The 25,387-nt window shown below is 44.4% G+C and overlaps 1 protein-coding gene across 2 annotated transcripts in view; it reads right to left on the bottom strand.

The window, feature by feature from the left end:
* Nucleotides 1-288: 288 nt before the first annotated feature.
* SV2B (synaptic vesicle glycoprotein 2B) overlaps nucleotides 289-25,387 on the bottom strand; it is a 40,658-nt gene continuing 15,559 nt past the window's right edge. Inside the window, exons 2-12 of one of the 2 annotated variants that reach the window (XM_075006814.1) lie at nucleotides 24,553-24,733; nucleotides 22,610-22,761; nucleotides 19,954-20,087; nucleotides 18,927-19,016; nucleotides 16,677-16,787; nucleotides 15,425-15,513; nucleotides 13,619-13,783; nucleotides 5,624-5,757; nucleotides 3,888-4,088; nucleotides 2,825-2,984; nucleotides 289-472 (exon numbers count right to left, since the gene is read on the bottom strand). In XM_075006814.1, coding sequence (XP_074862915.1) covers nucleotides 289-472; nucleotides 2,825-2,984; nucleotides 3,888-4,088; nucleotides 5,624-5,757; nucleotides 13,619-13,783; nucleotides 15,425-15,513; nucleotides 16,677-16,787; nucleotides 18,927-19,016; nucleotides 19,954-20,087; nucleotides 22,610-22,761; nucleotides 24,553-24,733 — 1,601 coding nt within the window. The remainder of the gene's footprint in view (nucleotides 473-2,824; nucleotides 2,985-3,887; nucleotides 4,089-5,623; nucleotides 5,758-13,618; nucleotides 13,784-15,424; nucleotides 15,514-16,676; nucleotides 16,788-18,926; nucleotides 19,017-19,953; nucleotides 20,088-22,609; nucleotides 22,762-24,552; nucleotides 24,734-25,387) is intronic. The other variant, XM_075006815.1, reaches the window with a different exon arrangement.

The following is a 25,387-nucleotide window of genomic DNA, read 5'->3' as shown; positions in this document are numbered from 1 at the left end:
TTTTGTGACTGTTACACTTATGCATACATGGGAAGAACAGAGCCCCATTCACTCCCCAGTGTGGGTTGGACCTAAAGCAAATGAGCAAAGTTCTATCACGTGTATGTACCCTGGTTCCAAAGAGCCAATCATGGATGGGAAGTGATCTTAAATGATTTTAAATTACGGGTTGTTTCTTTCTCTCTCCCCATATTGGAGGTATCAGCAGAAAAGGGGAAGTGGACATTTTGATTTTTCTAGCCATGGCTCTTTTTGTAGCTCCTCTTCATTTCCTCAGTGCTCAGCTGCTCACATCAGGACCTGTTCGCGAGTTTCTGGTAGCCTCAAGGCTAACAGGCCTCCTGCAACCAGTGCAGAGGAGGCCAGAAGGATGGGAACCACTTTGGTTATCCCAACAAACGAGGCAAAGATAGAGTTCCCCAAGATGGCTCCAAACTTACAGAGACCGTTGAGGATGCCAAAGGCTGTTGACCTGCAGGAGAAGAAGAGCAGAAAGTGATGCTCAGAGGTCAGACTGGGCTGCGGGTTATTTGGTTCATTTCACCATCTCTAAAGGAGGGTTGTGTCTTTGCATGGCTTTTTGAATATCTCCTTGCTCTTATTCTAATTATAGGGGGACCCAGTGGGTCCTGCCAGCATCCAGCGTCATAATGATTTTGCTATTAACAAAGCCTAATTTCAGCTATGGAAGTCAATGAAACCTCCTGGGTCAAAGCACATGTTCTTCACTTGCCAGTGTCAACAGGGGAATTTCCCCATCCCTACAAGTACAGGTTTGAATGTTTGTTCAGGTGCATGTCACGGTTGATCCAACTTCCTTTCAAAAATCACATACTGAACGCTGCTGGCATCAGGAGGGCAGGCTGAGCAGACCAACAGTCTGACCTGATATGGAGAGTCTATGCTTCTAGCGAGGTAATGGAGCCACACTCAGTGAGCGCCACTGAGCTTTCTGTGGTGGGGAGGAAGCAGCATGTATTTGGCAGCCCTTATTTATTTCCACACCACCATCCTTTGGAGTCCATGCAGTGCTTAACCTGTGCCCTGGCTGAGCCCCAGCACCTCTGGGCTTGGCAGTTCATAGTCCTGGCATCCCTGTGCTTCACATTTCATAACCCTGGCATTGCAAAGCATGGCAATTCTAGTCCAGGCACCTCCTGGGATTTGCAGTTCATAGCCCAACCACTGCTAGGCTTGGCAGTTCATAGCCCTGGTTCCTTTGAGCCTGGCAGTTCATAACATCTGCACTCTTGGGCTTGGCAGTCCATAGCCCCGGCATCTTTGGGCTTGATGCATCACATATGAAACTAAAAAGGTTTCTGAAGGCTAAGACCTACTTTTTTGAGCTCTGGCACCTTTTTCATTACCAGTTAAGCACTGAGTTCACATCATAGATAAATTTTTGTCATGAATATAAAGCTATGAACACAGCTTACTGCAGAGCTTGTCAAAGCCACTCCAATGCTGGTTAGCATGGGTGGCCATGGGACAGTCACACAGAGAGCTCCCACACACTCTAATTCACCCATGCACTGAGCAGCAAGGTCCCAGCCCTTTCCTCACAGCTGTCATCAATAGAAAGGACAGGAGAGACTTGTAGCTATCTTGAGGTAGCCAGGCTCTTCTCTCAAAAGTAACAGCAACGAAGCGTCCAGTGGCACCTTATAGACTAACAGAAAAGTTTTGAGCATGAGGTTTCGTGAGCAAAGACTCATTTCATCAGATGCCCTCAAAAGCAGTTCCTGAAACCTTACTATGGTGCCTCATTTTCCAAACCCATATCTTTATGGGGTGTCTGCCATAGCTGGAAGCTAAGGCAGTCAGAAGAGGTGCACTGTGACAAGAGACAGGAGAACTTGTTTCCAAAGAGTTTCCAACCTGTCCTAATCACAGGCATGCAATTAACAGAGTCTTTGTATGCAAGTGCTACCTGTGTGTACTTTATACTTGCCTGCACAAATTCAGGCACACAAGTTATACTGCATGTATCATAGAGCTTGTGAATTGAGCTGGTCAAAGTTGTTCGGAAAACAGTTTATTCAATGAAAAATGCAGTTTGGATCAACTGGAAAAAATCTGTGAATTTGACGCAGATAATTTTGGCCATTCATAAAACAACCATAGGAAGAGGAGATGGTGTAGGTACTGCCACCCCCATTGGTGCTGACAGCTGCTGCAGGCGCCACAGCAAAGTGAGATGGGTGCCCCTCTTCATGTCCTGGAAAGGGCAGGGCCAAGAGTGGAAGGGGCGGGACCAAGCCACCCAGACTCCAGTGTTGCCCTCCCCACCCCCAATAGCTGTAAGCAGCTGGAAAAGTGCTGCTGTGGTATTTCAAAGGGGCCCAGAGCAATTGTCCACTTTGTCCTCTCATTGAAGACCCTGCACCCCATGCTCTACACCGCCACATCACCTTTAATTCAATGGGTAGGGCATTTACCAGAAGTGTAAGAAACCCATTTCCAATCCACCCTTCAACCCCCACACTCCCAGAACAGAGATCAAATGGGTTTTCTTTAATTCACAGACAGTTCTGAATATCTTTAGATGCATCGGGACCCTATTGGGGGGGTCATCTTTTTTCTTTTGTCCTTTCCTTTTAAACTTTTCAGAACTGATGCACACCCAAAAACTCAGTTAATTGACCAGTTCTACTTCCTAGCACCGGTGCTGGTCAAATGGAGCCACAGCAGTAGCAGGACCCTCCAAGACTTTTTTTATTGGCCAGCTTTCCATCACAATGATTCTTTTCTAGGCTGTGAAAGTGCCTGTGCCTGAAGTCAGAAAATAAAAACCAAAGAGGAGAACTAGTTTGGGCCAAGTTACCTCTTGCTAGTGGGATAAAGCTCCACAGTGATCACATCCAGGGCATTCCAAGCAGCAATGCTGGCCCCGCAGAACAGACACTGCAAGCCAATCATCACAGACTCGCTAACACCGAAGAATAGAAAGAAGCAGCAAACTGCAGAAATCAGCATTGAGCCACCTGCCAGGGAAGTAAGGAGAGACAGCTTCATTCTCTTGGCATCTCTGGGCAAGCTTTAATAGGATGAGTCTTCAAATGATGGATTTGCTCCCTAGAGCTTTGTCATCTCCACAATATTCAGCTCAGCCTCCAATTGATGCTGCCAGTTGCTCTTTGGGGCCAGGAACCTGGTGTGGCCAATAGTCTCAACCTGCAGAGACTGCTTACAGAAGCTCTCTTGCATGGTCTAGCAGGGTTCCAGCTGGACCCAGGAAGAGCAGAGGCAAGTAAACATGAGCATTGATGGATGGAAAGAGTGATCTGAAACTGAAAAGTGGCTTAAGTTTCGGTGTGGCGATATGGCGGTTTATATTGCATTCAAATCACCCAGCTCATCTCTAGTCTCACAATTAATTTGCTGTCAATTGTCTACATTATTAAAGGTCTCCCTTTATTGTAAAGATGTTATTAGACAGTCTGGCACATTTACACAGGGGCATTAAATTTGTGCACAAGATCAAGGGACAAAGTGACAACTTTCATGCTTCATTAGCCTTAATTCAGGCTCATGGATATCAGTACTTGCATTGATGCTGTTTTTTACTGAATTTAAAAAAATGGCTCTTCTTGCTGTTTTGGTTGCTGACACCTTGACTAGATAACAAAATGAACACAATAGTCCTTTCTGGCCTTAGAATTTAGGAATCTATGAAATAGGGCCCATGTGTCCTGAGTCCTCGTCTAGTGCTCTACCCACTGAGCCATTAACTCCTTTGCTTTATTTAACACCCTCTTAGCCTGACTGTTCTTCATTTGATGCAAAGAAGCACAGAGACCTTTGCATTCACAGTATCCCTTTATTATACCCAGGGTCATTCTTGCTGCCAGCCATTGACATGTCACCTGACCATCACCCTCACTCACCAATCATCTTTATCCTTCCTATTTTGTCCATGAGCAGCGCTGAGATGATGTTGCCAGGCAGCACAGACAAACTGCCCAGGAAACTGACGAGATAAATCAGAAAGTCATTTTCCTGCTCGAAGTCCAGGTGACATCCCTCCTTCTGGTCCAGGAAGGTGCTGTTTATAAACCTGCACTCGATGAATTTGTGTTCATAAAGATCTGAGGAAAGTGAGAGGCAGAGACTGAACACTCATCATCACAACAGCGGCAGCTAAGAAGAAGGATGCATGCTCAGAGCTTAGTTTAGCACGCTGGAGTGGAAAGGTGCTCGTTGGCTAAGTGGAGGTAGCTGGAGACATTATACCTGAGTAGCCAGAAGCAGAGATACTAGGTCTAAGACCACTGTATGTGACACTTGCTGCATCTACACTTGCAATCCTCTTTTGAAAGAGGCATGCAAATGAGAGAATCGAAAATGCAAATGATGTGCAGATTTACATCGCTGGTTCCTCATTTGCATATTCTTCTTTCAAAAGAAGAAAAGCAGTGTAGATGCTATTTTGTGGGAAGAAGGGTTCTTTTGAAGATGGGACTTACTTTTGGAAGAGCAACATCTACGCAGCTACACTGCTTTTCTTTTTTTGAAAGAAGAATATGCAAATGAGGCACCAGATATGTAAATCTGCACTTCATTTGCATTTTTGATTTGCCTCATTTGCATGCGTCTTTCGAAAGAGGAATGCAAGTGTAGACACAGCCTTGTAGAAAAGGCATAAACCTGTGCACGCCCTTGCATTAGCTGATATTCAGGGAACGAGGCCATGCATATACATCTAAATTGTTTTATGAAGCCTCCTTCAGTTTCTTGGATGTTGTCAGCATGTCTATCATCTCCCTACCCTCCAGTGCTTGAGGAATGCTGGCTACAGAGTTATGCCCACCTTCTGCACTAAAGAGAAGAAGACTACCCTTTTAATGCACCCATGCTAGAGCAGCCATAATTTAGTACTAATTGCTAGGCATTTCAAGCAATGATGAGCAATAGCCAAAGAGCTGGTGCTATAGGGTGCAATTTTCATCATTCAGTGGCTTATTTTCGATTAAAGGGAAAGTGAAAAGTTCTTTCTAAATTCGTAAATTAATTAATTAAATTAGTTAAGCTGATTGAGATCCCAAATCAGAAGCTCAATATGGACTGGAAAATGACAATTGTAAGCCAAAATTGTTTAAAATCCAATTCCTCTGCTACTTTAACTTGCCAGGATCTGAATTCATTTTTTCTGGATCTCTGCCTTAATGGGCAATAACACCATAAGAAGTGTAATTAAGGAAGAGTAGGAATGCAGCTGTCTGATTGGCTTCTGAGTGCTAGCTGGAGCTAAAGATGAGATGAAACTGCCCTTGCAGATGGGAGCAGTCTTAACCTCTGGCAAAATTCTGATCTCAGTACAAATTTTGTGACTTGGGCACATCTATCTTCATGGAATAGTAAACTCAAGTCCTGAAAGATGGGAAAATCCTAGCTGACCTTAAATTTTTGTGGCAAGTGTAGTACGTAGACCTGTTCCACAGAAGTTCACCATAGTCAAAGAGCTAACAACAGAATTGGTCTCCTGTTCAAGTACCCTCTTCTTATTGCCTGATTACTGTCACATCGCCACACAGACATTTCTATAACACCACTACAAACTGCTCACCACAAATTAGACTTGTGCATCATTCCACAGACTATACCAAGCCAGGATGCCTCTTACCAGTGTTATAGAAAACAGTGGACAAAATGGTGCAGTTTTTGAAGAAGGTCTCGGTGGATGTCACATCTTCAAAATAGCATTCCTCAAACAGCATGTCCTCAAACGTCACATATTTGAGTTTCATCTTAGCAAACCTGCAGGGCAGGAAAAGAAGCCCCGCCCCAAGCAGCAGTGAGTAAGCCAAAGCAGAAAGTGACCGTTCCAATAATCTCAGAATGTGTAAATGACGTGGCGACACAGAGTGGCAAAGGTGATGTCTGCGGTTGTTCCTAAGGGTGTGTGAATGCAAGAACGAGAGGGTTTTTTTGGTAGATGTGCTCCCTGTAAACTTGTGATTGTGCAGCTACTTAAAAGACATTCAGATGCTACCCAGCTGATTAGCAGAGGTATCCACAGCTAGTTCTGTTTATTTGTTTCCACTGGTGGTGTACAATCACACATGCCTTAAGGCACAAAAACATTTTTTGGCACATGAGTGGATTCCCTGCACTTGCTTCACTTCTCAGAGTCCACACATCAGACCAATCCACCCCTTCAGACAAGAACGATTAGATACCACTCCTACCAATGCTGCTGCAAGATCACCTGGTGAAGGTATCACTCAACAGCAATGGAAATCTCACTCTCTGTCCCTGGACTGAGCCTCTTGCCCCACATCTTTCTCCCATCCCTTGGCCAAGAGTAAATAAAAATATCCTTTATCAGAGGCCATCGGATCTATTAAGCTATGCATGAGGCCTTGAACCCAGGGATGAGTAAGCATCAATAGTGGGTGGGCTGCATGAGTGGCCCTCCTTCACCTCAGTGGGTTGCAGCAGCTGGTGGCCCATTGGGGTTCCACTTGTGGCCTCACAGCTCCCCCACCCCCGATGCACCGCTTGTGCACTGGGGCACCAGAGCCTCACACTTACTTGCTCGTCTCCCTCTCTCCCAGCTCTTCTGGAGTGCACAAATTGCCTGATTCACACTTGGTCCCTGCTGCTGCCCCACCCTCACAGAGCTGGAATGCCACAAACAGCTGATTTGCAGTGTTCCAGCTCTGGGAGGGAGGGGCGGAAAATAGAGATGGAGTGTGAATCAGGCAATTTGTGCACTCCAAAGGTTCTGGGAGGGAGAGGGAGGAGCAAGGAATTGAGACACTCCAGTGCCCTAGTGTGAGAGAGATGTGTGTGGGAAGGGGCCAGCCCCGGGGTCCATGGGCTGCAGGTGGAGCCTCTGTGGGCTATATGTGGTTAATAGATCACAGGTTGCCCACAACTGCCTGGAATGCACAACAACCTAATTTCCAGCCCCATCCCTGCCACTGCTTCTCTCACTGCTCTTGGCTAACACCTCTGTGCCTTCTTTTCCCCATCTGTGATTAATATGGAAGGACTCCCCAGGTTGCACTGTTAGACACTGTTTCCCCAATTGTTTTCCTTGTGTGTAAACATTGTACCTTTCCATAATAAATGCAACATAGCTGTCAGTGCTGTGATGAAGTTTCTTTCCAGGGGAGCTGTTGCAAACAGCCACAAGTTTTCTACTTGCCTAACTAGTGTCAATTCTTCAAGTAGAATTACTTCCTAGGAATGAAATATTTTGTTTCTCTCGCTGTTATATAATTATCATGCCAATTCACTTTCAGCACTATTCCAGTACAGCACTATCTTCAGATCTGAAGGAGGGGGTCTGCCTCACTAAAGCTCATGACCTAATAAATTATTTTGTTAGCCTTTAAAGTACTACATGGCTGCTGTTTTGTTTTGTTAAGATAAAGACTAACAAAGATACCTCTCTGTTAATATTTCTGGGAATGAGACATTGGTGTTGGACTGAGATTTCCGAAAGAGGGATTTACCAGCATGTGGTCTGTGACATTCTCTGTTCAAGGACTATTGTGTGTAGTGTAAATAAAACAATTAACATTAAGAATATGCTCAGGCTCCTCATTGCTGATTTCTGCTCTCATGGGAGCCAGCCTGCAGGGTTCTGACATGGGCTACCCACTTCTTAGACGGGTGACACTATTCTTACTTGCCACAGTATCTCTCAGGGCATGGTGAAAAGTTATTCACTAATCAGTAGGGAGCACTTTGAAGATGAACAGAACTATGTAAGTTAAGTGGTCTTGTCCAAACTAATGAGACCAGGGCAGGCACCAAATGAAAGGCTTTGAGCAAAGCTGCAGCACCTTAATTTAATTGAACATTTGCAATAGAGTCTTGTTTGACATTTTATTCCACTAAATTAATGTTACAGGTTTCTCAAAGAAGCCTCAAACAGATATTATCAATGTTCAAAAATTACATGAAGACTAATCAAGCCCTCTGTTCCATAAAGATCTCAGAGGTTACAGCAAAATTGAAGCTGATTTTTCATTTGCTCAGTAATAGCCTGTGATGCATATACTCTACAAGGCCTTTAAAGAACCTTTTCCCTGTGGCTTGTTTGCGGAAAATCCATCTTTAAAGAAGTTATAAAGCAGCTGCATGGCATCTGCTGGTGTTTTAACTCACTGCCAAGGGCTGATGGGAAAATGGACCCATAAGTCATATCATGATGTGATGCAGGCAGTGCTGGATCACAGGCTGAGCTGCTTCTGAGTAAGTTACCGCAATAGGAGAGAATTAGCGACTGGGCTAACCATTAATGACATATCTGGTGGCGCCTTTCACCCCAAAGAGATGTAAGCCTAGTGTCATCCTTACCCACAGGTCAGTCCTGCAAGGTGCCAACTGCCCTTGATGTTCACTGAAGTCAGCAGGAGCTGAGGACATTCAGAACCTCAGCTGAATAATCAGCTTTTTGCAAGGTCAAGCTCCCATTCCCTTCACCAAGACACTGTCACAGGCCATCCCATATCTAGCTGCTCCTGAGTGGGGAGATAATAGCTCTGAAGCAGCTACCAAGGAATACCAACTATATTAACTGTGGCAGAAACTTGCCAGATTAGAGCAGATGTGAAATGAAGCTTGTTTTCTTTTGCAATTGCTGAAGAGCATTGGCCTGTACAGATGGAAGGCAGGGCTGAGAAGATAAAACAACATGCAAGGAGGGCTGAAGGGGGAGAACATTCAGTATATGGGCTCATATGCATGCACACACATAATTGAAATTGCCATAATATCACACATACTCTCTCTCTCTCTCTGTCCTGGGCCATATCCAATATAATTTTTCATTACGAGAGTTAACATACAACAATTGTGCCCTGCTAGCAATTTACAAACAAATAAACAAACAAGGTTGTGGCGGGGGGGATTTACTCTTCAGGGCTTTTTACTTTCCAAGCCCAGACCCAAATGACGCTCTGTTTTATTGCCACCTGAAGGAAATCTTTGTGCTACCAAACAGCTTTTGATCTGCCCAGGGTTTTGTCATATGTTTGGGTAGGCCAGACCAATAACTCTTTTGATTCCTCCATCAGAGGAGTGAAGTTCAGAATCAGCCTTCTACAAAGAGCCAGGGGAGGCGCAGCAGCCAAACACCTAACTGGATTCAAGACTGAGCTTGATAAATGTGTGGAGGGCATAGTATGATGGGATTGCCTACATCTATTTGGCATTATGTGAGTAATTTATGTTATAGTACCTATAAGGCCTTGTATTTATTGGCTTGCCTGAAGAGAGTGTTGGTAATCATCAGGTCACTTTCTGCACACAAGCTCAGCAGAAGGCAGCCATTGGCATTCATGTTACTAACACCATGATGCCCTAGCACCCCTTTCCAGGTCCTACAGTCCTTGCCAACCCTGGCATTGAAGCCACCCAACAGGAGAAGCTTGTCACAAGGAGCAGTTGCTTTCGCAAGTTGGTCAAGATCCTCACAGAAACTTTCTTTTGCTTCGTCGTTGCTAGTCAGTGTGGGGGCATAAGCGCTGATGTCTGTAACGTGGTGAGAGGTGTTGAGGGGGAAGCAGAGCTTGATCAGATGCTCAGTGATGCAAGTTGGTAGGTCAGGAAGCTGATGCAGAAGTGATGTCTTGATGGCAAGTCCCATTCCATGGATTCTGTCTTCATTTTCTGGACTGCATTTCCAGAAGAAGGTAAAACTGCTGGAGCGCTTCCACACACGCAGCCTGAGGTCAATACTGAACATCTGATGGCAGGACAGAGTTATGAACCTGGAAGTCCTGGACAGAGCAGGAACCACGAGCATCAAAGCCATGATTCCGAAAGCCCAGCTTTGCTGGACAGGGCACGTCATACGAATGGAGGAGTCAAGAATCCCTAAGCAACTCCTTTACGGTGAACTCTCCCAGGGCAAAAGGAATCAAGGTAGGCCTTGCAAGAGATATAAGACTGCATGAAGGCCCACATTGCTCATTCTGGTTTCAAACCAGATCAGCTGGAGCAGCAAGCAAAAGACCGAACAGGCTGGCATGCTTTCATATGACACGCGTATGACAGCTGAAGAGAAGCAATGTGTACACCTCATTGATGCTCATGAGAGGAAGAAAGCAACAGCAGCAGCCATACCAACAGAGCCAGGACAATTCCCTTGCCCCCCCACTGTGAACACCCATGCTGTTCAAAGCTTGGCCTCCTCAGCCACATGCGAGTCCATGACCAATGAGCCTGTGCAAGCTCAAGACGTCATTGTCTGACATGACGGACTACCTACAACCTACAAGTCAAGGGCATGAATTTCCATTTAAACATGTGGATATGGTCCTTTTGACAGGACATTGAGGGTTAGCACTTCAGCCAGTACCCTAGTCACTGTTTGTACTCATTAGGTCCCCCTAGAAAAAGCCAAATTGGACAGCAAAGTACCTGATTGAATCAATGGCCAAATCAGCTATTAACTGGGAAGCTGTGCAAAAGGGCACAGGAAGTAGTGCTGGCATGGGGGAGCCTGAGGGGGAGAGAGAAACCAATCAACCATCGAACCAGAAAGCTAGGAGAGCCCGACTAAAGATTCCTGTATGTAGAATCACCTTCTCTCCCTACCATTTGCAGAAGGAGTTAGAAAGTTGGAGATCCAGCATGAAGAGGTGTGGAGACATGGCTAGGCATGCAGGGATTAAAACACTAAAATAAACTACACAGTGTTTACAAGCAAGAAGATTTCAGAGCTGTCTGGGTTTGTGGAAGAGGCAGGGGTCCGGCATGCTGCCCCATCACTACCATTTTAATTGTTTATTTTTTGTTAGTGTCCAATACATTCTCCATGCTATATGAATGCAAAGGAGGACACAGTCCCTTCCCCAAAGGACTTTCAAACCAGAAAGACCAAAAAGGAAAAACTAAATCACATACATGACAAATACATGTCTTGACAGTTACATAGGGCCATCTCCTCAGCTGGTGTAACTCCGCACAGCTCCATTGACTTCAAAGCATTAACTAAGGATTTGGCCAATATATTTTGATTTGAGTAAGCAGGGGTGGGTGTAGGACAGGTTTGGGTGTAGGTATGATGTCAGTGACAAAATTCATACTGACCAAGATGGTGCAGGATGGTGGTCATGATAAGTAGGAGATATTAGAGAGCACAGAAGTGTTTGCTTTGAAAAAGTGAAAGTGGGAAATATATTCAACCAGAAAGCAAATCTTTCTTGCCCACTACCACTAGATGTCAGTGTGCTCAAAGGAAAGAAAAGAAATCCACCTTCTGGATCCATGGAGGCCCCCCCGAGAGCAATGCCTGTTCTGCTCCCACATGCACTGGTCCCAGATGAAGAAGGTCCCAGCATAAGGATATGTGAGACTGTTAGGTGAAGGATTCTGGAACAGGAATTCCTCAAACACACAGATAAACGGGGTGTGGTGTATAGAGAGTGGAGTAGGAAGAGCATATGATCTGTAGCAAGGTGCCCTTTGTGCTCCAGGGGCGCACAGAATGAGGGTTATGCCTTGCTGGGTGAATAATGAAAAATGACGGTTCCTACAAACAACCTTTCCATTACTGATTTACTTTGAATTTTGCATTAGCTGCATGCATAGCTTTACTGGGAGCTTGGGTTTGCCTTTCTCAAACCTTCAAATGACTAAGTTCAACTGACAAACTTATATGATGAAAACCAACGTTCCAGTCACTGGCATGAGGAGTCACAGAGAATAAGTTTCCAAACCACACACACACGTTTCCAGACCAGAATGCTTCTGTACTCCCTTGGTGCTGCCGGCTTGATGGGAGTGAGCTGATAGGACCATGGACCCAACTCTTCCTCATCCCTCTCCATACCCTTTGTGGCAATGTCTTCCTAAAAGTGTATCCAAAGGATCAGACCACATGCTCAGCTGGCACAAACACTATAAGCCTGGTAATTACTATAATATGCTATACTATACTATACGCTTGGCAGCATCAGTAGGACCTGTCACAATCTGAGGTCCTCACAATCTTTCAATTGTTTTATCTTCACCTCATCCGGAGAGGTGGGGCAGTGCTATTGCTCCAATTGTATAAACAGGGAACTGAGGCACAGAGAGATTGAGTGACTCACCCAAGGTTATACAGGAAGTCTGTGGCAGAGCAGGGAATTTAACTTGGGGGTCAGAGGAAAGCATGATAACCATTGGACTATCATTCCTCTCTGCCTGGCCTAAAGATTCATTCAGACTGGCCTACCCTCAGGAGCAATTAGATTTCCTAGCAAGTTGCCAGCATGATATGACACGCCTGGTCCTGATGGCCCTTTTTATACAGTTCCACTAAAAGCTAGACTGACCTGCTATGGATTGGCAAACTAACAGGCAATATTTCAAACAAGTTAGATATGTATTTAGAATAGGAATGCCCATCTAAATTCTGCATGCAGTTGTAACCCCATGCTTACGTCAGGGAACAATGTGTGCAAACAGTAAACATGCTTAACTGGCAGCTTAGCCAGGTAATTGTCCATTTGCACATGCCAGTGCAGCATTTGCCTGTCTAATTATTCTGAAGACCTGTATCCTAAAACTTCAGAGGGTCATGAACTGGTGACCACTAACATTCCCAGACTGGTAATGATTTAGAACAGGGGCAGGGAACTTATGACCTCTGGGCCAAATCTGCAACACAGCATGCCTGGCTCTTGCCTGTGGTGAGGCCATAGAGCAGCAAGCCGACGCTTGCACTGCAGCATCACAGCAAGTCTCCAAGCTTTGATGCCCCCCCATGGAAGTCCTGAGCTTGAGGTGGGTTTTTTTCTTGTCGGGAGCAATGTCCAGAGCAGTCCCCTCCACAGGACAAATCGGAGAAGCCGCCTAAGGCCCCATGCTTTTGGGGGCCCTGTGGCAGCTGCCCTAACTGTCCTATGGACAGGAGAGACCCAGGGGATTACCTGAGGCCAGAAGCCTGGCACATGGTGGCCGCATGGTCGCCTCCCTCCCCCCTGACTCACCACACAAGTGGTAGGAGCTGGAGCAACCTGGTAGCCTGAGCCTCTTCACTCCACCCACCACGATGCTCTCTCCTAGCCTGCTGCATGCTTCTCGGTGACAGCAGGAAGTGAGGTGCAGCAGGCCAGGAGGGCGACATAGCAAGGTGGAGCAGGGCAGGGTGCAGGGAGGCAAACCCAGCTGCTGCCACACCAGACCCCCCCAATATCCCAGGCTGCGTTGCTTGGGGGAAAGAGGGCAAGGCTCAGGGAAGGGTGGAGTAGGGCAAGGGAGGGGCCTTCAGCAGCGGTTGCATGGGCCCCACTCCTTGGGCACTGGGGGGATGTCCCATGCCCCCCTCAGGATGGCCCTGGCCATGCCAGTGAGGTATTTTGTTTTGGTTTGGTTTGGTTTTACTTATTGGGAACCGGCCAGTGAGCTTTTGGGGATTTTTATTTTCTCAACAGTGCATGGCCCAAAACTGATTTTTCTGTGGGTCAGTGGCCCCCACACGAAAACGTCTCCCCGCCCACAAACTAGAATGTCCAATCCACAGCTACCTCTCCACAGTGTGAGGTAGAGCCCTGAGAGCATTCTAGTGTTTGAAACGTCAGATCTTTCTCTCAAAATGGCATGTACCATATTTTACTGACCCTACACACTCATCCCCAGATACAAAGGAAACCAAGTTGCACTCACTTACTTATCATTGACATATGCTCCATTCCTATGGATCTGGTTTTCCAGTGTGAAGTTGAAGGTGAAGTGCTCTATATGTTCCTGATAGAAGATTTTGACTCGAGATTCATATTCCTCATTCTGGAGATATCGGATCATGTCAGGGAACCAGACAGTAAGGCCATAGTAACTGCCATAAAGAGAGGAAAGAGGCATGCTCAGGATAAAGCTTAATTAGTAAATAATAAATTAATTAATAAATTAAGGACAAATATTTTGGTGTTGGCCCTGCACAATATCTGACTTCTAAGTAGCACTAATTTTTGATTCTCTGTCAATCGTTTTAGGTATATTTAACGTGGGGGGGAAAGTGTCAGATTGACAGACAGGAGAAGAAAGTCTTCCAGCATGGGACAGCACGGGAGTGTCATGGGAAATGGTGAAACCTGCCTTGGAGGAACCAGCTACCCTAAGTGACAAGAAGGTACAGGCTGAACCTCTCTAGTTCTGCAAGCTTGGGACCTGACCAGTGCCGAATACGAGAATTTGCTGGACCACAGGAGCACAATATTGTCTAGCAGAATTGTCAACTCTTCTACTGCTTACGGGGCTCTTAAAAGACATTTAGGAGTGAATTACAGCTAAATAAATCTGGTGCCTGTACACAAACTTTATGGGCCCACGAGAAACTTGGCCACACCCATAAGTGGTCATCCATCTAACTAAAATCATGCCGGATTCAGGATGTTGCCAGATGAGAGAGTGCTGGGTTATAGAGGTTCAAGCTTTAGTTCACTCTCTCAGGAATTTTCAGCACTTGAATTATCAGTTGAGGTTGCCAAGGAAGAAAGTATCATTGGTGCCAACAAGTGATGGATAAGTATAGCGAAAATATCCTGTATATATTGAGCTCCAATTTTGTTAACAAATTCACTTTTCCATGTCTGTGGTTCCTTTGTGTTCGCTCGCGAACAAATGCAATCCAGTTGCATTAGCATAGCTTCTTGTGAAAAGCAAGGGTTAACCAGACATTCCCCAGCCTGTCTCCTGTAAAGTGTCTCCCTTAAAGTGAATGAAAGTGCTTCCCATGAGCAGTCTTTTCACGTCAGAAACTCAACAATAAATTACTTTCATCTGCGCAAGGATCAGGTACTACTCTGTGTGCTGTATGTAAGTAATGACAGACTGTGAGGCACATGCCACAGAGCTTAAGAAAACCATCTATCATTTTAATAAAACTTATGAATCTTAGTTTGTAACAAAAATGCTTTATTCTTCTCTGTTCATAGGAAGTCCATGAATGGCTGATAATTTTCTTGAATACAACCTTTTGTTCATCTTTATTTCCAGATTGGGGGTGGTGTGCCCGGTGTGGACACTTATCTGTCCATAAGCGGACTGAGATCCACTCAGACAGCTGACACAAGCCAATGAGCAGGCAGCCAGCTGGTAGCAATTAATTTTTGACGCTACTGGTACAGACAGGATTCAAACAAGAGCTCTAGAAATTTAAGGCTCCATATAGTCACGCAGTAATAACCCTTCTTTCCCAAGGCCTGATTTGCTTAAGGTATATTAAAGTTTCTGTTATGGGCCATCAGATCATTGAATGAAACATAGCTGCTCAGCAGATCATGGCCTTGCTTTTCATGGGCTCTGTGTCTTTAAAATAGGTGTAAGTGAGAAAATTTGATTTTTATAACAATTTATGTATATCCACAGTTAATATCATAAAGGCCGAGAGCATATTTCATTGTAGATGGACCCTGACCACAACAATTAAGCCCTCAGATGGCTACAGTTTCTTGAGAAACTTACAGAAGTGACTTACCTAAAGGCCATTGAAAACCAAACCACGGCGAGAATCAGTGTATTCATCCTGTACTGGGCTGTCAGGCAATACAAGAGGTTGTCCCAGACCTACAAATCCACAGGCAGGAGTCAGTCCCTGAGAAAACCTAGCAGAGATCTTGAAAGAGTCTTTTATGATGAGGGAGTGAATTTAATAGTAAAAGTGAAGAGAGCTCATTTGGGGAAGGATGGAACCAATGTTTGTTCCAAGCTGTCTTTCCATGTTTATTTTCACGAAATAAGTATGAGGATTGGTGGGGACAATGTTCATGAAGCCTTGGTCTAGTATCCTTGAGTATAAGCATATCTGTAATGAGCTGGTTACTGTATATTTGTAACACTGCCCTCCACTAAACAGATCTGGAGCTGCTTAATTGTGTCACACAGAACCAGGGTTGCTAATGGCTAAGGGAGATTCCTTTTTAACTTCAAGTGCCAGGTGCTTCTGAAGCCTAAGAACCTAGGTTTAACTCTACCGCTTTTGTGACGCTCTACACCAGTGGTCAGCACCCTTTCCCAGGCGGAGTGCTGAAATTTGATCTTTTGACCTCCAGTGCCAGTGATACTTTAAAAAAATCACTTACAGTCCTACATACAACAGCTTCATTAATAAATTAAGGTGCAGAGCTTTACTGTTTAGGTGGTGGTTGGCAGCACTAGCTAGTCTTTTGTCTTTAAGCCAGCTCTCAGCTGTATGGGGAGAGAAAGGGTGCTGCTGAGTTCCCTCCTCATGCCAGGGGTTGTTGACCCTTGTTCTAAACAGACATGATAGGCAGTATAAAGGTAAGTGTGAAGTTGATAGCTGGCCAAAGTGTTTCTATTATAATGCTGAAAACTCATCCTTAGCAAGCACCAGCATCAAGCAGATAGAATTTTAATTTGTTCACTGGGGTTGCATTCTCCATTAGATTTGGCCAGCAGAGCATCTTTGTTCATGCAAATAGAAGGGAAGTCAACTATTTGAGTACTGTGGTCTCACCCTGAAGTCTCCCTTTAACTTAACTGATATGCCCTATGCTAATCATTTCAGGAACTGATGGGTGGCTTTGGTTAAGAAGAGATGTAGTGTGGATGTGAGGGAGGGTATAGAAAATGCCACCAGAGCCCAGGCCCATTTATCCTACACAATGAACCCAACAGGTGTTGTGAATATGAATCAGAATCTCAGCACGTGTAATGCATTGAAGCCCGATGGGTGAAAGCTCTTGTGGGATGGTCCTAATGCTCAATACCTGTTTGAATGTGGTTGTGAATCTGACCAGCCAGCGCTGGTACCATGTTCCTGTTGAACTCTGTATTTCAATAAATTCATCTATTTGCTTTGGAGTTTTGATGTTGGCAACCTGAAAAACACAAATCAAAGTTTAAGCAATTGACCCTGTATGGATTCAAACTTATCTCTGTCTTCTGCACAGTTCCTGCTCTGCCTCCGGCACAGCAATCTTCTCTGATGTCTGCCATAAAGTTTTCATCTGTTATCTTTTCTGGACGTGTTGCCATTGGATCCTGAGTTTTGCTCACAGGCTAAGAATTTCTCTCTCTCTCTCTCTCTCGGACAAATTTCAAATGGTTTACATCAATAAAACGTAATTCCAAAATCAAAAATACATTAAGCTAAAGCACATGTACTATGTACGTTTGTTATCTTTAAGGATCTACCTGGTGATTAGAGCTGACAATTATTGCAAAAAAGTTAATGTACAGTCAATACAGTTTTAAGCAAACTTGCTTGTAAGTAACTGCTCATGAATGTGCTATAACCTAGGAATCAGTCACAGTATTTGGGGAATAATTTTAAGTAAAGAACATATTCAAAAACATCACAATCTGTTGTGAAGGAAAGAAAAAGAAGTTGAAATTCACTGACTAATTTATTCAGTATGAATGATTCACTCAACTTGATAAGATAGGTTCTGTGTTCTACTGTCTGCAACTTTTTAAATGTCAGATCTGGGAACTGTCCCAGTAACAGCTGGTACATGACTGACTGGCTCCCACTGGCCAGTTAGCAAAATACAACTTCAGGTGGAATATACAAGGCAAGGAGAACTCATTGTCTGTCTGTGCCAGGAGGTTTTAGTAAGTCTTGGTTCAGTAGCTAAACCACAGATCTGAAGTACATTACTTAAATCATTATGACACATAGCAAATAGGACATCATTAGCTGGAAGAAGTATTCAAGAGTGCTGTACAGATTGATAGACCGAGTTCAAAAAGGAGCAGATGCCTTTAGAGTCATCATCAGATGCAGGAGCAGGTTCACGTGGGTTTGACACAGAAGTGAGAAAGACAACATATGGTTTAAACCCAGAAGCAAGATTGATTCAGAGCACCCTAAAGCCTCGAGGATGGTTACTCTCACATTACAGCAGGAACGTACCCTACTTCTCTCAGTGCAGGTAGGCGAGAAGCTGGAGTGGATTAAGGCTGCCACTCTCTATTAAAGATGAGAGGTGGGAAGAGCTCTTTAATAATGAGGATGCTGCAGAGAGGAGAGCATCTGAAATGTTCAGCACCCTATTTGCCACATCTTATAGATCTGCAGCATAACTGATCAGAACCATCCCAGTTTTACAGAAGCAGCTTGTCCCCAGGAAATAGCTCAGGCTCATTAAGCCCATTTTCTGACCCTGGAGTCTCTGCGCACTTGGAAATGCAGTAAATTAATTTCTTGTGTTAATGATAGTCTCATTCATTTCGGACACTGTTCCTGCGTAACTCCTCTTATCAGTCAATCATGCTTTTTGCACCAAAAGCTGAATTTTGCAGCCAGATTTCTCTTCCTCTTTCCAAGAAGGGTACATGCCTTCTCACGCATAGCTATCTAATTCAAAGTGCACTTTCCAACTAGTACACTGCCTCTTTACAATACAATTACTGCAATTTACAATTAATCCCACCACACACCTTCTCTAACCTCACTGAGTTAGACTATGTCCCTTTCAAATGTTTTCGTCCTGAGCGTTGGCCCAGCGGATAATTGTCATTCACCTCACTTCACTTTGGAGAGATTAAATGCTGGCTACCAGTCAAATGCAGTTTGAGAAGCTCATTAGGAGGTACACGGAGCTTAATCAGAATTTGATTAGAAGTTGGAATGGAGAAAGGAGTCATCCAAGTCTCTCACATGAGTAATGCCCTTCTTATTTCCAGTGCTCCTAGAGCAGAGTAACTAGAAATCTGAGTTTAATAGCTCTGCTTTATTCCCATGCATATACAGATCCCACCAACTTTCCTGGGATTGATCACCACAAAACAAGGTTGGTGTATAACCTTAACTGTGTAATCCTTATATTCTCCCATTCTCCCTCCTGGCTGCTGGAAATCACAGAGCATGTGAGAAGCTGCAAGCGCCATGGGAAAAAATAAGGAAACTCTGGTGCAGATTCCAAACCAGCACCTGACACATAAAGATTCCCACCTACCCACAACCCCTGTACCACAGTGTAATTACCAGCTTTCCAGAAGGTACCCACACTCACCGTAAACACCCTCTCTGGCTCCCCCTTGGCCCGCATGTTGGTATCATGAACTTGCTTGAGGATCATCCAGGCTTCATCATGTTTGCCTATCTGGACACACCAAGAAAAGACAATCTCAAGTCAGTCATTAAATACTATGGTCTCCGGGCATGTGGTTTGAAAAATGACACAGGGAATCCAGTTCTGGAGGCCCAGGTGTAACGGAGCAGGACCATACCACATTGTGTGTTGAGGAGGGAAAAGCGGAGAGCAGAAGGCCAAACCATCAAGGCTTATCTTTGCAGACCATGCTGCCATTTTGTGGCAGAGGAAGGGAGCGAGGAAAAGTGTTGTCTCCAGGTTATGCAGACGATGTGTTAGGAGACAGGGTTCTCCTCCTGCCTCTGCTAATGACTGCTGTGCAACTGTCAGCAAGTTGATGTGCCTCAAGTCTTCCATCTATAAGATGGACATACATAATAATGTTCCCTCTCACAGGGTAAGGGGTGTGAGGCTTAATCTGTGTACATCAGATGCTTTGAGAGCCCTGGGTGAAAGGTGTTATGTACAATAACTCCAAGGTAATAACGCAAAATTATTACAAATTGTCCCTTCAGTGATGTGAGTGGTGCACTTCTGCTGGATCTGAGACTAGAGCCAACACCCCATGTATTTTATCCTGCTCCTTTTCTTGCCTTTCTCTCTTCTTCCTGTACAGATCCACTATTTGTATTCTCAAAGGGTATATGTTTGTGTTTTAATCCAGTACACAAAGGATGTGTTCATGGGATTATGAATCCCAAGAATCTGCATTTTGCTTGTTGTTTGATGTGGATGGCAATATTAAAAGGTGTTATGATGCAAGTAGGGATTAGCACCTGAAGAGAGAGAGAGTTGCCAAGTTTTAAAGGAGACTGGCAAGTCAATAGGTGGGTTCGTGAAAAGGGGGCCCGGGGAGAGGGCAGTGGAGAGACAACCAGAAGCTCCTGAGGACCAGGTTTCCTTGTTAATTGATATTGGAATACAGCTCTCAGAAGAGTCATCTTACCTCCAGCAAAAAGCGTGGACTTTCCGGCATGAATTTAAGGGCCACCAGTGAAGAGATACAGGGCAGAGCACAGATGACTACAAATACCCTCCAGCTGTGGAAGTGGTACTTGGTTCCCATGCTGAAACCCCAGCCTGTGAACAACAAAATCCAAAGAGTGAAAATTCTGTCTGCTTAGCTGATTTCTCACTCAAATACCAACTGGACCCTATGGGCTCTCTGCAAGATGCTGAGAAACTGACAGATTCCCATCTGATGAAAGATTTATTAGGCCTAATAATTAATCCTTTTGTGGATTCCATCAGACTGCCTATGGGTTTGCAGCTCAGCCCACATGATGGAATTGGTTATTATTAAGTTCCTGTCTTTTTAAAATGCTCCTTTAAGTTTAGCAATAAGGCTGGAAGTGAGCTAAGCAATAAAATTAAGGGTACTGTGCATCCATCGAGAGAGAACCTAGCAAGGGTCACATGGGATTCACTGGCATATTTTATTATGCTTCTGTGGCCTCCTTACATAACATTACAGAGACTTTCTAATACATAGCTCCTTTCTGATGTCCAGAGCATTTGCAAGGATGCACAGCAGCTCTTCTGCAAGAGGAGTGTTAGTCCCATTTTATAGAGGAGGAAGGCAGGGGCAGGGAAGCAAAATTATTTTTGCAAAACATACAAAATCAGAGTCTGAGCTTGGGTTCAAACTGGAGATCCTAGCTTTTTGTGCTACATTTAGGGCACACCACATTCTGGACTCTCTCTTGTGCTCTGCCCAGGCCACATAATCACTGAACTAGGGGGACAAGAATGTCTCAGAGCAGATGTTTTAAAATTCAAATGACAGCTGCAGGTACAGGGGATGGGGAGTAATCAAGCGAACTTTCATCAAAGATGACAAAAAGATCCCAAATCAAAATTCTTCCTTTCTCAGTTTGTCTTTCCACAGTCAGATGTTGGGGAGGATGTTTTTTTTTCCAAATGTTTCTTTATAATATATGTTCTTTCATAATATTAAAATAAATTCATTGAAGCTTTTGCAGCAGTGACAACTGTATTAACCACAGCACTACACACATTTAACTGAATTCCAAAATGATATGCAACAAAGAGATGCTGAAAAGGGGGGGAAAGTAAAACACAGAGCTCAGATGCTCCAACAAGAGACATACACAATGCTGAGAGACTGTCAAAAAATGTAAATATTACCTTTTAAGGGGCTGGGTTTTAAAACCATTTTTGCAAATAATGTGTGTGCTTTAGCTGATACCACTGCACTGTAGATCATATGTCTGTTCCAGAGAGTTGAGTTTGCCTCTTTCTGGCCAAAACTTGAAGGGTTCTAAATACTGAAGACAGCGGTAGATAGATAGATAAATAGGAATCTCTCTTCATGATCTTTTTGGATTGCCCTACTTTTCACAAACAGGATTGTGCACACAGTTGGCAATACCGTATACTAGGGGAATTAATCTTTCTCAATAGATGCTAACAGTCTGATGCTTTCCTAGGTGATGCAAATGAATTACCAGGAAACCCATGTGACATGCAGAGTTTTGTTCCTCACAGCAGGAACGTACATTGCTGAGTCCTTTCTCTCTCCCATGCTCGACATTGTGAGAGTGGGCCCCAAATCAGTAGAAATCAGATGTGATTCCAGTAAATTTATGTTTTAGGGAGATATATTCACAAAAAAATATTACTCCAGACCTACTGATACCTGGCTAAGTAAGGGTGGTATGTGCTGACCTGGTAAGTGTGCTGCTTATACCCCACTCCTGATAATAGCATTCAGCAGAACTACAATTCACCAATAATTGCTTAGCTCGCCTCTGCAAGCAACATGGACACGACCCATATATTTAGGTGAGTCAGACTAACCCCAAATTCAGAGATGTGCAGCTTTGAGGTGCTACATTTGGCCGCTCTTGCAAACATTTATGGTCTCGGTCCCAAAAGGTGAAGCTTTTGAGGCTTTTATTGCAAAGGATAGTATCAGTCAATCAAGTTTCTAGCATTGGTATACACAGGGCCGTAATCACACTAACACCCACAGTGCTTACACTAGACAACCTTTCCTGTCCTGCTGGGGATGTCCTGACTTGCAGGGTGAATTCCATTTGACTAACTTTGCGTTCCTGTAAAAAAGCAGGTGGGATTTAAAGGTTCCAGGACTCCCAAGGTGAGTTGGGTCCCAATTGGTACAAGCATGTGTGACTGGTTTTACACACCACAGAAGCTTCAGAAGTAAATGGCAGCATATCACGTTAAGAATCAGTAGCCCACCAGACAGGGTGTGTATGTTGTTTTATGAGCGAAGACTAGTCTATACAAAAGTTAATGTGCAGCAAGCTGGGGTGTACTGTGACAAAGTACTAATCTGCTACATGGACTAACCAGTCATATGGACTTTGCTACCACACACTAAGATTATCATAGTGCCCTTGAATCTACTCCACTTTGAAATGGGAGTAGGTGGAATGATGGAATTCTTAATGCGCCGTGGCAGAGTCCACATGGGCAGTTAGTTTACAAGCTTGTGCACTATAGATGCACCCTCCAGCTCGCTGTGCACTAACTGATCACATAAGGAAGCCCTGATGTGTGTGTGCAAATGAGTCATGTGGATGTGCTACTTGGAGCCAAAAGCACAAAGGAGTTACCATAATGTGGAATGATGCTCCAAGCCATCGCCGAGGCATAGATGCCACCGATCATCCAGAACATGCAAAGCCAGCTTAGGTGTTCCCCCCTCTTCTCACGAGATAGGAATTCAGAGAAATAAGCAAAGACGATGGGGAGGGATCCCCCAATACTGAGGAAAGAAATAAAAACACATGGGAAAAATAAAGGACTTTGCCAAACAGGAGTCACCTGAACATCAGGAGCCTCAGAGGTTTGGATTCATTTTCAGAAAAGGTCACTAGGCTTACAGCGCTGCAGTGGGAGGATAACTTTTCTTTCAGGAACTCATTGGAACTTGAGGTGATTCTCACACACGCTCCTCTCAGGGAGCCATGGGGTAAGAATATCAAATGCCCCATCCAAGGTCATTCTTAGATGTGCAGAATGCCCAAGAAGTGTGTCATGGGCAGAAAATTGATTTCACTTTCCAGTTTCAGTAAAGGGAATTTAGCTGGCTAGAAGGGGACAGAGATATGTGCTACAGAGCATTTGTATTTTGGGCACTTGTGTCCTGGGAAACTGGAGAACAGCACACGAGAAAGCCAGCTCATTTCACAGGGACAGCAAACAGCTAGGCAATAACAGTGCTAGTGATTCTAGCTGAGTTTGACCAAGGCCACCCAGTGGAGGAACCATGCTGCAATTCCCCTTCCCCATCTTCTGCACCATCTCTTCATAATAGCTCAGCTGCCTCATGACTCAGGGACGGAAGGAGCCACTCTGTGCTGGGATGTCAAGAACTTTCTGAAAGTTTTCTGTAGTCCCACAAAACATTTTGGAATCAACTATTTTTAAATGGGCCAATGTTTTCAAATGATTTGGGTGAACATTTGAACATCTTGCAAACATCTTGCAAAGCCCAAACATCCGCTGTGGGATGTTCAAATTGAGACACCATAAACAGGCTGAGTTTCACAAATTCAGTGTGTAGTTCTTTCTGAAAATCAGCCACCTTCCATGTGTCTTGATCTAGGCATTGAAAATCTTATGTAAGTCATGGCTATGGGGTCAAATTATCTTCCACATACACCATTGAACCCTTACTGATGCCAATGGAATCATTTCTTGCTTAACTAGCATAACAGTGGACTGAAGTTCGTAGCATCTTTTCAACAGTTTAATACAAGTCCTTTCCCCTAAAGTAGTTCCAATAGCTATAACTGAGTGGGTATGAGTTCTTCCTTCTTTCCTTATTAATAATATCAAAACTTTTAAATCAGGAACTCTGGCATTCTACTTTTGCCCAAAGTGTCTTCCTGATGCTTTGTACAAGCGAAATCTTACCATCATATCTGCAGTCTGTATGGCTTGGGAGATCTACAGCTACTTTCATCTCTAATTCACCTATTCAAATGTAGAGCAGGTGAGTAGCCACTTACAGTTGCTAACAACTTAATGCAGTTCTATGCCTATGTGAAATGGGTGGAGGTCTTAGAATAGTTACCTAGTAGATAGGAGTCTAAATTGCAGTCGACATCAGTCAGCACCCTTGTTCACAGTTTCAGGAGGGAGAGTGAGATTTCAGTGACTTGACTTCTAGTTAGTAATCCATCCCACTCAAGCTTGAAGTATATTGTCCTCAAGTGGTGAACAGATTCTTTGTTTCTTTTCATGCACCTGTGTTGTGGTTAGGACCACAGATTTCATGGGTACCTATAATTTTTCCAAACATTACATTTGTTTTGTTTAAGGAAAACTGGAATTATATAACCTCCAATCCACTGTCTTCTTCCTGGATGGCTTCAGATCCTCCCGGGGAGACAGTAACATTTTATTTACAACACACGCATGCTATGTCAAACCTGTCCAGTCATCCTTCCATTTTCTAAGCTGGCACTCACAAATCACTGTGCAGCCTGTAGCACAAAGAGTTCGCCCATCTTAAACCTGAGCCTGAGGAACTAAAAAGATAGTTACCCACCCGAGGCCGGAGATAAGGCGGCAGAAGAGGAAGAATCCATATCCCTGAACAAAAGAGGAGAGGAATGCAAAGGCAGCATTGATTGTGAGAGATGTGATGAGGCATCTCCTCCTTCCGAGTTTGTCAGCCAGGCCACCCCAGATGACAGCTCCCACCATCATTCCCAGGTAGACTATCAGCCCTAGAGGAAAGACAGAGAGGGAACTGAGTGACATCCTCTCACATGTGCAGTAGAAGGCAATTAAGTCAATATTTCATACACATCCAATGTTTGGCGTGCTTCCACACAAATCCCAACCAGCTACTGACCAAGGCCCCCTATTAGAGGTTATTGAAACACTACTACTTCAGAGTGGGTTAAATTATGTCATTTTTTTCCAACCCTGGTGCTTTCAAACTCCTCTGAATCTGGAGGCACCGGCAGCCATATTTGTTTGGAAAGTTTCTGGAACACATTGGGGTCTCTCGGGACACAAATGATCATTCTGAATAATATCTTACAAAGAGGCGGGGCCAATCCATCAAACATAAGCCCCTCAGGCCAGTGGCCATTTATTATTTCCAGGATCCATATTTTCTATGGAGTCAGTGTGGCTGAGCAGGCTGAGCACCAGGAATGCCTGAATTCTACTCCTGCTTCTGACAACAATACACTTCGTGCTCTTGGGTTTGTTGCTTCCTGCCTCAGTGTGTCCATCCGTACAACAGCAGTAATGGTGCCTGCCTCGAAGGGTTGTTGTTGGGATTGCATATTATTATTTTTCTCATACCCTCCTCTGCTAGTGTCCCTGATGACATCTAGGACCCAATTCACTCAGCTCCAGGAGAGATCTCT

This window comes from Carettochelys insculpta, chromosome 12 (assembly GCF_033958435.1).
Source record: "Carettochelys insculpta isolate YL-2023 chromosome 12, ASM3395843v1, whole genome shotgun sequence".
In the NCBI taxonomy this organism is placed as follows: Eukaryota; Metazoa; Chordata; order Testudines; family Carettochelyidae; genus Carettochelys; species Carettochelys insculpta.
Note: the sequence above shows the minus strand (reverse complement) of the source record. Positions and strands in the feature narration are given on the sequence as shown.